This window comes from Zosterops lateralis (genome assembly GCF_965231275.1).
Source record: "Zosterops lateralis genome assembly, chromosome: 20".
Lineage (NCBI taxonomy): Eukaryota > Metazoa > Chordata > Aves > Passeriformes > Zosteropidae > Zosterops > Zosterops lateralis.
This window is the reverse complement of record NC_139780.1, coordinates 2,011,407-2,024,157: the sequence shown is the minus strand read 5'-3', so window position 1 is coordinate 2,024,157 and position 12,751 is coordinate 2,011,407. Positions and strand designations below refer to the sequence as shown.

Sequence of the window (12,751 nt, the reverse complement as noted above, 5' to 3'; positions counted from 1 at the left end):
TGCTCAGAGCTTTGGGAACCATCCCCTGCCTGCTCAGAGCTTTGGGCCCCTTCCTCTCACTGCTCAGAGCTTTGGGAACCATCTCCTGCCTGCTCAGAGTTTTGGGAACCTTCTCCTCCCTGCTCAGAGCTTTGGGCACCTTCCCCTGCCTGTTCAGAGCTTTGGGGACCTTTCCCTGCCTGCTCAGAGCTTTGGGCACCTTCCCCTGCCTGCTCAGAGCTTTGGGCCCCTTCCTCTCACTGCTCAGAGCTTTGGGCACCTTTCTCTGCCTGCTCAGGGCTTTGGGCACCTTCCTCTCACTGCTCAGAGCTTTGGGCACCTTCTCCTCCCTGCTGAGAGCTTTGGGGCCCTTTCCCTGCCTGTTTAGAGCTTTGGGCACCTTCCCCTGCCTGCTCAGAGCTTTGGACACCTTCCCCTGCCTGCTCAGGGCTTTGGGAGCTGAGGCAGAGCTGCTGAAATGCAGCACAGGCAGCAGAGCTCCTGTGGAATTCCAGCTCCCAGGAGCTTCCACACGACACTACCCATGACAAAAAGCTGTCCTGGGTCCCCAAATGTGGGAAATGCATCTGCAGGGAATTCCCAAAGCCTGGCAGGAGCCTCGTGGATCTGTGTGCAAACCCTGAGATAAGAAATGCTGACTGAGAAATGCCGTGGGATGGGACAGACACGGCTGAGAGAGAAATGGAGCTGGAAACACGTTCCAAATGATGACCTGGAAAATAAACCAGATATTTTGGAGAAATAGAACTATGAAAGGTGTATTGTAGCAAGACCCACATGGGTTTTTTTAAAAAGATGATTGATTTAGAATCATTAACAGCATTGTGTGGCAAAAGGTGATAGGCCAAGAAATGCTTATAACGGATTGTAATTAGGAAATAGTTTGGCTTTTGATTGTGATGGTGTAAATTGTAACATCTGCATCATCTCACCCTTCTCATGAGACCAAAAATGGAATAAAAGTCTCTAAAACCCCTCTCAGAACCCGTTCTCTGGGTCAGAAGGAGGGTTTTTCCAGCACCCAGAGCTGGCACAGAATCTCTGGTCATCACTGGGGGCAGAGGTGACTCTGCAGGGAGCACACACAGCTCTGGGGGGCTCTGCAGGAAATCCTCCCTGAGCAGTGCCAGCCCTGCGGGAGAGCCTCGGGCTGTGCCTGCAGCTGCTCCTGCACACAGAGGATGCACAAACATCCCCCGCCTCGTTTGCAGCCCAACCGACCTGAAAATGCTCCTGGAAAACCCCAACCTGCTCATGATTTCATCCTCCCCACCACCTCAGCACCTCTGCTGCTCCCTCCACACCCATCCTGTCACTGCTGTCCCCTTGTCACCCCTGCCACAGCCCTTCACAGGGGCCACACCACCCAAAAAGAGACTTTTCCCTCCTACAAATCCACTCCAAAAACTCATTTCCTCCAGGAACTCCCAGGATTTTCTCCCAAAATCCTCCACAACTCCCAACTCTCCTTTCACAACCCATGTCATGTTTTTTTTTCATCATTCCACAGGAACACGAGCAAGAATTCCCTTTGCAAACCTCTCTGAGTGTGTTAAACTGCTGTGAAGGATGCCCAGAGGTTTGGCAAGGATGTTGTTTTATTGCCATTGGATTGCACGAGAATAAATCAATATTAAGACCTATTAGTGATAATGACTGAAAACACGAGGCTGTTTTTTAAAGGAGGTCAATGGCACCTTAAAATGCAACGGTTTGGAGACAAGAGCAACATTGTGATGTGTGTTATCAGATAACAAATATATATTAACAGCACTATAAAGGAATGAGGTGGAATGAGATGATTTTTAAGGTCCCTCCCAGCCCAAACCATTCCATGATTCCATGATTTGACAGAGCTGCTCCCAGCCAGGAATCTCTGGGATCCTCCTTCCCCACCTCCATCCTCTGGGGTTTATCACTCAGTCACGGGCAGACACATCATTTACTCTTTATTGCCCAATTTCCCTTCTCTGAAGGTCATTTTTATCCTTTTCTCCACCAAAGGCCTCCTTGCCTCCCATCTATTGTTCTTTTATTTTTTAGTTGCTTGCAGACTTTTCAATCTTTTTACTATTCCACACCAAAGTTTCCCCAGAAACCTTAATTCATTAATATGAAACAACAGGAAATCAGTTCTGTTCTTCTGCTCTCATAAAATTATTTTGGAATTGGAGGCCCCAAGAACTTTCCTCTCACTCTGGGGCAGACTGGGAGCAGCCCAGTGGATCAGAGAGAGGAGAATCTGTCCCAGCCCATGTAGGATGGGCACAAAATCCTGTGAACTCTTAGAATATGTGGGTAAAGAGGGAGAGAATGGAGGAAATGTGGGAGAGGCGAAAGGAAAAGCAAAGACAGGAGCAGGAGAGGAGGGTCCAAAGCCCAGGGCTCACCAGTCTCGTTGGAAAAGCAGGTTTTGTGGAATTTGCCCATGTAGAACTCCAGGCCGATGATGGCGAACATCACGATGGCGAAGAAGAGGAGCAGCCCAATCTGCAGCAGGGGCACCATGGCCTTCATGATGGACTTGAGGACAACCTGCAGGCCTGTGGGGACACACAAACACCTCAGGGAGGGAAGGGAAACGGGGCTGTCCAATTTGGGATTGGCAATACCGAGCAATGCTGCTTTTCCCAGGGTTCTATAAAACAATTTCCTGCCATGAGAACAGGAGAGACAGTTGGGGATTTTCCTTCTCTGGTGTCTTGTTTTCAGGTGACAGACCCAGTGGTTTGTTAAGCTTCAATTAAAGGATTTTTCCTGAAGCTGCTGGAATCCCAAGACTCAGCCTGGAGCTGAACCAGGTCCTTGGGACAGTTGTGGTGCAGCTTTGGATTCTACCAAAGACAACTTAGGGCCAGGCAAGCCAGTCTGGTGTAGAGCAGGGGGAAGAAAAGTTTGTTCCCTCTTCTCCACAGACATGCTGGGAGTGTCAGTTTATCCCACCAAACCCAGTGAGCTGGACTCGGTGATAATTAAAAAATTGGTGCTAAATTGTTCTTTCTGTTATTATCTGCCTGTACTGAAATGACAGTGAGACCATAGCAGGAGATTAAACCTCAGCTAATACAATTATTTGCCTGCACCGGGGTCTCTTGCAGATATTTGCCAAAATAAATTCCAATTTGTGTCTGTGCACATGAGGCTAAAGCGTTTCTTTGGAAGGAGATGATGGTGGAGAGATCAGGCAGGGTCTGGACTGCAGGGAAAACCAGTCCTGAGGAACTCAGAGCGTTCAGACCCTTCAGGTTCACACAGAAAATACATAAATTCAGTAGTCAAGATCCCACCTGCTCTTTCTCTGTATTTTCTCCCCTTTATTAAAAGCATGAAATCCCCAGCACAGGATGCTCAGCAGATGAAAACCCTCCAAAATTCTGCAAAATTCAGCTCTCAAGTTTTCACCCCCCCAGAGAATTCCTTCACCCCCAAAGGCAAAAGTGTCCTTGGACAAATCCCTGCCCCTCCCCTGCAGATTTGGGGACCCAAAATATGACAAGAAACAACCAGACTCTGCTGAGGGCAGGAGCCACTGACCCCAAAAGAGCAGGGGGAGAAAATATTGCTCAGAAAAGCAGAAAAAAAAAAAAAATCCCAAACCCACAGAGTGACACAACATTGTCACCACACTCACTTGGGATTCCCGACACGAGTTTCAGGGGCCGCAGCACCCGCACGGCTCGAAGGGTCCTCAGGTCAAAATCAGTCCCAGCAGTCGCCAGAATCCTGAAGGGAAATAGAAAAAAAAAAATCCAAATTAAATGCAAATTCTTTTTCCCAAAGCACGGAGAAGTGTGGTGTGAAAGCAGCAAATATTGGAGCTGCTTCAGACTCTGTACCGTGATCTCATTGTGGGTTGTGTTCATTGAAAAGCATTAACTCTCACAAACTCCAGGGCAAGCTCACAAATATTAGAGCTGCTTCAGACCCTGGACCTGTACCCTGGTTTTTGATGACAGGAGCACTTTTTCTCACTTTCCCCATAACAGCAGCTCTTTTCCTCAGTTTCTTGACACCAGGAGCCCTTTTTGCTCAGTGTTTTTACAACAGGAGCCCTTTATTCTCACTTTCCCCATAAAAGGAGCTCCTTTTCCTCAATTTCCTGATAACAGGAGCCCTTTTTCCTGAGTTTCTCCATAACAGGTGTCCTTTTCCTCACTTTCTTGATAACAGGAGCCCTTTTTCTTGAGTTTTTTTATGACAGGAGTCCCTTTTCCTCACTTTCCCCATAACAGCAGCTCTTTTCCTCAGTTTCCTGATAACAGGAGCCCTTTTTCCTCAGTTTCTTGATGTCAGGAGCCCCTTTTCCTGCAGTTTCTTGATAACAGGAGCCCTTTTTCTTGAGTTTTTTTATGACAGGAGTCCCTTTTCCTCACTTTCCCCATAACAGGAGCTCTTTTCCTCAGTTTCCTGATAACTGGAGCCCCTTTTCCTGCAGTTTCTTGGAAACAGGAGCCCTTTTTCCTGAATTTCTTGATAACAGCAGCCTTTTCCTCATTTTCTCCATAACAGAAGCCCCTTTCCCTCAATTTCTTGATAACAAGAGCCCTTTTTCCTGAGTTTTTTGACAACAAGACCCCATTTTCTGCAGTTTCTTACCACCAGGCTGCAGAGCACTGAGCAGTGACCAGCCACCACAAAAACCAAGGCAAGGAAAAGGAGAATTTTCCAAAAGCAGCTGCACAATGACACCCTGAGCCGCGCAGGGAGCACTCCCAGGACAAATCCCTGTCCTGAACTCCCAGCCTGGCCCAGGGAAAGGGGCAGGCTCAGCCTCGCTGGGCGGAAAGGGCCAGACTCCATCAGCAGGAGGTGCTGGAAATCAGGAAAAAAACCTGCTGGGAGTTTGGCTGGCAGGAGGGAAAAACCAGCCAGGACCTGAGGAGATGAGTATTTATTCTATAGGACACCTGTTCCCACATTTTTCACGACCTTAAAATTCCCCTGACATCAGCCCCATGGATGCAGTTGGAGCTCGGGCAACAGGAGACAATTGAAAACCAAGGGCCAGCCCCACGCAGAGCTTTCTGATTTAATCTTCTGCACCCAGGGCAATGATTTCATCTTCTGCTCCATCCTCATGGCTTAATTGCTCATTTATAGGGCTGTGCAGTGTGGGAATAAAACAGAGAGGAGATAATTCTGAATGTGCATCTTGCACAATCAGCCTGCACGGATGGAGGAGCATCTGTGGAGGGCAGGGAGAAGGAACTCTGCAGAGCTGAGATAGTCTAGGATATGTGGGTTTATTGCAAGGGTTGTGGGTAAAAAGGGCTTTGCCTTCAGCCACCAGCCTGGGCTGGAGGGAACCCCAAAGAGAGAGGAAGAAAGGACAAGAGGGTATGGGGTAAGAAGAGGGGAGTGAGGGAGAAAAGTGGCAGGATCAGAGTGCAGAGAAAAGAGATCGAGGTCCTGGTTACAATCCATTCTATCTCCTTTTGTGATGAATATTCTAATTTACAGTGACCAACCAACACAAGACACAAAATCCTATAGAATCTCCATACCGCCTATAAGAACTACTACATTACCATGTGTTATATTTTAAACTCTAAAAACTACTCTCTAGACTCTTCTATTTTTCTACATTGACCTTTGGATCCCTCAGCCAGCAGAAAGGTCTTGTTCAATCCAAAGGGATTCTCCTTCAGCTGGCCAAGATATTGTTTTCAGTTTATATAGTAACTAAATTTCAGTATCCTACAACTCAAACCCAGCTTTTGTTTCTATTTCGATTACAGGTTTCGTATTTTCAGAATCTTTTGCCAAGCAATCATATTTATAAGGTTTCCCTGTTTCATCTTCCCCAACACACAGAGCCAGGATGGGTTTGTGGTGTCACCAGGCAGAGCCCAGCCTTGGGACAAGCTGAGAGAAAAGGTCCTTCATGTTCTGGTTTTAAATTCAAAGAGAAAGCAGGAGGGAATTGGTGCCACTGAATGTTCCAATGGGTTGAAGTCTTCAGGATTTTCTTTCTAACAGGGTTGATGTCAAAGCCAACCTGTTCCAACTCTGGCACAACACAAACAAAACTCCTTTTCCCAGGAAAACTCCTGGGTTTGCCCATTGAAGTGATGAATTCTGACATGATTTTCACTGTCACCCCCAGTTAATTCATTTGGGATTGGGGTTTGGGATTGGGATGTCCTGCACAGGATACACCATCTCCCGTGGCTGCAGAGCTGCTCCAGAGATTCCACCACATCCCACCCCAATCCCACAGACCCAGCAGGGCTCAGCTGTCCCTGCTCCTTCTGCCCATGAATTGTGGAAAACAAAACATCCCAGGTGTTGTCTAGAGAGGTAAAAAACTGCTGCAGCCTAAACAAAGCTGGAAAAAAAAATCATAGAATGGTTTGGATTTATCTGAGCACCCTGTGCCAGGGCCTCATCACCATCAGAGAGAACAATTCCTGCCCAATCTCCCATCCAGCCCTGCCCAAAGCCATTCCCTGTGTCCTGTCCCTCCATCCCTTGTCCCCAGTCCCTCTCCAGCTCTCCTGGAGCCCCTTCAGGCCCTGCCAGGGGCTCTGAGCTCTCCCTGGAGCTTCTCCTCTCCAGGGGAGCACCCCTGTAACCCTGGTTCTGTTCCTGAAATGTTTTGGTTTTCTGAAATTCTTTTCCCAAGGAATTTTCTGTAAACAGGAGAAATGTTTTTGTAACTGTACCTATATTATTCATTTCTTTCCCTAGGAGGGATTTCTCCTTGCTGTCCCTCTGCTCTGACCAATGGGAGTGAAGAGGTTTTGCTTTTGTGTCACCAATCAAATTGGTCTGTGTGAAATGGGATAAAAGGGAGACACATCCCAAAAATAAAGGAGTCATTTTCAGCCTTCTGAAATCAGAGTCTGTGTCATTGTGGTGTAAAAAAACATCACAGCCCAATGAAGCTCTCCCAGCCTGGCTCCAGCCCTGGAGCTCCCTGGGCTCTCCCCTGGGGGTCTCAGGGGCAGCTCTGGGGCTGAACCCCCTGGGAGAACCTGCAGGTCACTGAGGCAGAGGCTGAGACAGCCCAGCTGGGCCATCCAGCCCTTCTCCTGCTCCATCCAGCAGGATCCTGCAGCCACTCCCAGGGCTCTGCAGCCCCAGCACTGGAACCAGGGCACGGGGGGCCCGAGGCTTTGGAGCAGAGTTGTGGTGTCAGCATCCAGCCCAGAAAGCCTCAGGGTGTCAGGAAGAACCCAGGGGCAGCAGCTGGAGCACAACAAAGCAGCTCAGGAGGCAAAACTGGGCCAGGCTGGGGATGTGCCTTTTCTTCCTACAAAACCAAAGCTCATTTACAGGATTCCAGTGCCCTAAAGTGCCTGAAAAAAAATCTCAGTGAGGGGGAGACCTTAATTAACGTAATCTGGGGCGTTTGCCAAAGCGCCACCTTTGTTTTATTTTTTTTCCCTCTGAAAGCTCATGAAAGCCACACGAGTTAGGTCAGGATGAGTGGGGAAATTATCCTTAGAAATAAGAGAAATGGATCTTAAAAATAAGATCAAAAGGAGCCAGCTGACAGGCACATCCCAAAAATCCTGCTGGAGCTTCTGCACAGCCAAGAGCTGAGAACAAAGCTGAGGTGATGGGGGGACCCAAGTGCCAGAAATTGGTTGGGCAAAACAAAAACCAAAAGAAAAAAATCAGATTTTAAGTGATAAATGGCTCGAGCTGCAGCCATTTCTCTGTCTCGCTGCAGAAACACAGAGGTTGGATGTGTTTGGGATCTTGCCTTGGATTGCACTTCCAAGGGTTTAAGTGCAATAAAATCAATTCCTTGTGTTTTTTCTGATGGCCAAACACCAAACCTTTCTTGCTCCTGTGCTGCTGAGGAGCACCTGGGCACCCACCTGTTGGGGAAGATGAATCAGGGAAACCTTATAAATATGATTGCTTGGCAAAAGATTCTGAAAATATGAAACCTGTAATCAAAATAGAAATAAAAGCTTGCTTTGAGCTGTAGGATACTGAAATTTAGTCACTCTATAACCTAAAGACAACAGCCTGGGCAGCTGAAGGAGAATCCCTTTGGATTGAACAATCCCCTTCTGCTGCCTGAGGGATCCAAAGGTCAATGTAGCAAAACCAGAAAAGTCTAAAGAGGAGTTTTTAGAGTTTAAAATATAACACATGGTAATGTAGTAGTTCTTACAGGCGGTATGGAGATTCTATAGGATTTTGTGTCTTGTATTGGTTGGTCACTGTAAATTAGAATATTCATCACAAAAGGAGATGGAATGGATTGGAACCAGGACCTTGGCCTCTCTCTGGTCCCTCCTCTCTTGTCTCTGCTCTTACCTCTGCTCTCTTCCCCCTGCACTCTGACCCTGCCCCTTGCTCTCTCACTCCCCTCTTTTTAGCCCAAACCCTCTTGCTCTCTCTCCCTCTCTCTTTGGGGTTCCCTCCAGCCCAGGCTGGTGGCTGAAGGCAAATCCCTTTTTATCCACGACCCTTCCAATAAACCCACATATTCTAGAATATCTCAGCTCTGCAGAGTTCCTTCTCCCTGTCATCCACGGATGTTTCTACACCCTCCCTGCCATCCCTGGGGGCTCAGGAGTCACTCACTCCCCAATTTTACCATCCTTTGGTTAAATGCTGCTTTTCCCTCTCTCTCCTGCACTGATGAGCCCTGAGTGACAGCTCTGCCCAGAGACAGCCCAGCTGTGTGGGAGAAATGCTTGATAACTTTTATTCCAGCAATGCCTGGAATAAATTATGAAAGCAGCTTGTTCCTCGGGGGATAAAAGAAAGCAAAGAACGAAGGGAAAGTTCCTTCTCTGAACGTTCTGATAACATAAATAATTAGCAACCCCTTTCCTGTAAAGGGCCTTGGAGCTCAGGATTGATTTGTTCTGGTTCAGCAAGACCCCAGCTGCCAGACACGAGGGAGGAACGTCCTTAGTGAAGCCCTGAGCAAGGAAAATGCCTTGGAATTTCATTCAGGTTTAGCCCCAGTGCTCCAAATCCTGGGGATTGGAGCAGGGAAAAGCAAAGGATGATGATAAATTCAGGATCCTCAGGATCATCCCCACCTTGTCTGAGAGCCATGAATGCTTCCCATGGGATCTCACACGGGCCAGGAGGAATCACTGGAATAACCTGTGGGCGTTTTAATGTAACCTTGCTAATTTTTTATAAATTCTAGTCCTAGAAATAACCCCCAAAACCCCTCACCTTTGTCACCCTGACCACAGTGAGCCAGGAGTGACATGGGCACCCTAAACCTGAAACCAGCAGGTGTTTTCCTGGGGGATTCCTTTGAGGAAGGAAGACCCAGATCTGCTGGACAACTGTTCCCATAAAGCTGAAATCACTAAGGAGATGATCCTGTAGCATTCCTCACAGTACCCTGTCCTGGGTCAAACATAGAAGGCTTTTTATTATCTGACTCCAATTCTACTTATACACATTTTGTACAGAGGGCCCAGATTGGCCCAAGGAGGTCACGACCTCCTGACCCCATTGGTCACTGTGACCATAACTCAAATTCTCTTCTTAGAGAACAAGAATGCAAAACACACTGATAAATTCTAAGAACACAATATTGTTTACATGAAGCAGCGTGAAAATCAGGCTGCAAAGACTCAAACACTCGAAAGCAAGAAAATCAAGGGGCGACATCACCCAGGCTGGGATGTGCCTGTGCCTGTGCCCTCTGGCAGTGCCAGGCCTTTGGGGACAGTTCTGGCAGTGCCAGGTCGGAGGGGACAGTTCTGGCAGTGCCAGGCCTTTGGGGACAGTTCTGGCAGTGCCACAGCCCCGAGAGGGGACACAGTGACCAGTAAGGTGCCCCTTTCCACTGGGTTTGGTTTCACAGCCTGTGAGTTTTACCTGGACTACCAAAGGCAAGGGGTATCCAAGCCTTGGGAGGGGAGCCCAAGGCTGGGCTGGTTGGTCGGTGTGAGGTGTTAATTGCTCAGTTTAATTGATGGCAGTGCCAGGTTCAGCTGGTGGCTCTGTCACTCCGTGCTGGGGACTCCCCACCAGCTGTCCTGTCCTGTCCTGTCCTGTCCTGTCCCTGCCACACAAAGGGACAGGCTTGGCAGGTCTCTGCCTCTCCTTTGGATCACCAACACCAGGCCTGAGCATCCCAGGAGATCATATTCCACCTCATCCTGCTCCTGACTTCCACATGGACAGCACAATGGATAGAGCCCACCCCTTCCTTCCTTCCAGCAGAGCACCTTAGGCTGATCCCCCAGGCTCCAAAATAAAATAAAATAAAATAAAAATAAAATAAAATAAAATAAAATAAAATAAAATAAAATAAAATAAAATAAAAATAAAATAAAATAAAAATAAAAATAAAATAAAATAAAATAAATAAAATAAAATAATAAAATTAAAATAAAATAAAATAAAATTAACATAAAATAAAATAAAATAAAATAAAATAATAAAATAATAAAATAATAAAATTAAAATAAAATAAAATAATAAAATAAAAATAAAATAAAATAATAAAATAAAATAAAATAAAATAAACCTGTTTGTTCCCAAGTACCCATCAAAGCAGCCTCAGTGCAGGGAGAGATAAACCTCTCTTTAGCTCTAATATAAGGGGAACAGAGGGCAAAGTAAAATACACCCAGGAAATAACAATATTTGGCAGCTTCAGAGGCACAAACAGCCCATCCAGAGGAGGAGATTCAGAGGGGATCCCATCAATCCATGAAATACCTCCAAGGGGTGTCAGAGGATGGTGCCAGACTCTGCTCAGTGACAGGATGAAGAGCAATTAATAAACTAAAACACAACAAGTTCCACTTCCACGTGAGGAAGAAATTCTCTCCCTGAGGGTGGCAGAGCCCTGGAGCAGCTGCCCAGGGAGGGTGTGGAGTGTCCCTCTCTGGAGACATCCCAAACCCACCTGGACACATCCCTGTGCCACCTGCCTCGCCAGGGGATTGGTCTGGGTGATCTCCAGAGATCCCATCCAACCCCAGCTGTTCTGGGGTTCTGGGATTCCCTGCTCTCACCCCAACCAGGTGCATTTCTGAGCCGTTTGTAGCCAGCATTAAATTCAGAACCAGCCTCCAGCCGTGCCCAGATGTGAACACAAACTCCCTCCTCCTCCTCTGCATGGCAGGAACTCTCTCTGCCAAGTGCTGGGAGGAGAGAGAGCAAAACAGGGGCAGAATCCCCTCCCCAAAGCACCTGAAACTCACTTTTGGGAGGGTAATTCCTCACCCAGGCTCCAGGGAGAAGCCAGGGAGGGAAAATATCTGGGGCCAGGCACTCCTCTGCTACAGCAGCCACAGCAGGAGGGAGGGAGGGCCACTCAAATCCACCAAACCGGGATTTGCAGGGCTTGGATTGTGCCCAATGATGTTCTGATGATGAGGCAGTTGCTCAAAGAAGTCCTTGTTGCTGCTGAGCAGGAGAGACAGGGACATGCAGCACTGCAGAGAGGCAAAGGAGGCTCGTTTGCCACCAGCACTGACAGCTGGCAGGAAAACACACACAGGGCCAAAAACATTCCCAGGGAGCTCACGCTGGGAAAACGGAGAGCAGAGGAGTCAAAACCATCCTGCACTTCACTGGGGCTCAGAAAGTAGGTCACACCTTGAGCCTCACCCTTAACAGCACCAAGGAGAGATGCTGCTGTCTGATTTTGGGGATGGGCAGCCCAGAAGGGCATTCCAGAGGTTCCCAAGGGCAGGAGCCAGGAGCAAAAAGCAATTCCTGGAGAGTTCTGCTGTCACCCACCCCATGGTCATGACATAAAGGGTTTTGTCTCTGCAGCAGACAAGATCCTTCAAGGGGAATTTCAGCATCAGCAAAACGTTTCAAGTATATATATATATATTTATTTTTTTTTTTTTTTTTTTTTTTTTACTTTAGGGGATGTAAATGAGAGAGCAACAAGAACAACATTTGGGGATTGTTTCATTTGTCAAGATCTAAAACAAAGCATTTCCCGGCTTTAAATACGTTTTCCTTTTTAGTGGAGGCAATTCTTGTCAAGAAGCCCTGCAAATAGTTTTTTTGCCTTGATTTAATGCTGCCATTTCAAAAAAAAAAAAAAAAAAAAAAACCAACACAAACTCCCGAGTTGTGTAAAAACGTCACCCAAAGCAAAGCTGCCCTTCAGAGCCGTGCCAGGAATGCTGGAGGAGCAGGGCTCAGCTCTCTCCACCAGCTGGAAGCACAAAGCAAAGGGCACAGGCCAGCTGGTGGGTGGATGGATTTTCCTGCCAGGTGGGCTAACAGGGCAGGCACAGACTGCAGGAGGAGAGAGCTCTGAGTCACCAAAACACATCCCAAGCCTCCTTTCCCCTCCAGGAGCCCCACGGAGGAGCAGCTCCTTGCCAGGCCGGCCCTGGGGGCCGTGACGAAGGCTGGGTTAATTTGGAGGCACAGCCACCTCACCCCCTTGCACTTGGCCAGTCCCCAGGAGGAGCAGCTCCCTGAGCTGGGCAGGAAATGTCAGCGCTATCAGATCCCATCAGTGTTTGCAAACACCAAAGGGAAGGGGTGGGAAGCAGAGATCAGCCTCTCCCAGCGCTGCTGATGCTGCTGGAGCTGGATGGGAGCAGCAGGAAGAGAGGGGAAGGAAAAGCACATTTCCTGGGTGTCCCATATCAAACTCTGGGTGTCCCATGTCCCTCCCTGGGTGTCCCATGTCCCTCCCAGGGTGTCTCATGTCATTCCTTGGGTGTCCCATGTCCCTCCCTGGGTGTCCCACATCCCTCCCAGGGTGTCCCATGTCATTCCTTGGGTGTCCCACATCCCTCCCTGGGCACAAGGGTCAGGAGGGAAAGGATAT

At 48.0% G+C, this 12,751-nt stretch overlaps 1 protein-coding gene across 1 annotated transcript in view; it reads right to left on the bottom strand.

Annotated features, from left to right (window-relative positions):
- Positions 1 to 12,751, bottom strand: part of CACNA1B (calcium voltage-gated channel subunit alpha1 B) — a 283,808-nt gene that overhangs the window by 169,926 nt on the left and 101,131 nt on the right. Inside the window, exons 4-5 of the mRNA XM_083875784.1 lie at positions 3,632 to 3,723; positions 2,391 to 2,543 (exon numbers count right to left, since the gene is read on the bottom strand). Of these exons, the coding sequence (XP_083731910.1) occupies positions 2,391 to 2,543; positions 3,632 to 3,723 (245 nt within the window). The remainder of the gene's footprint in view (positions 1 to 2,390; positions 2,544 to 3,631; positions 3,724 to 12,751) is intronic.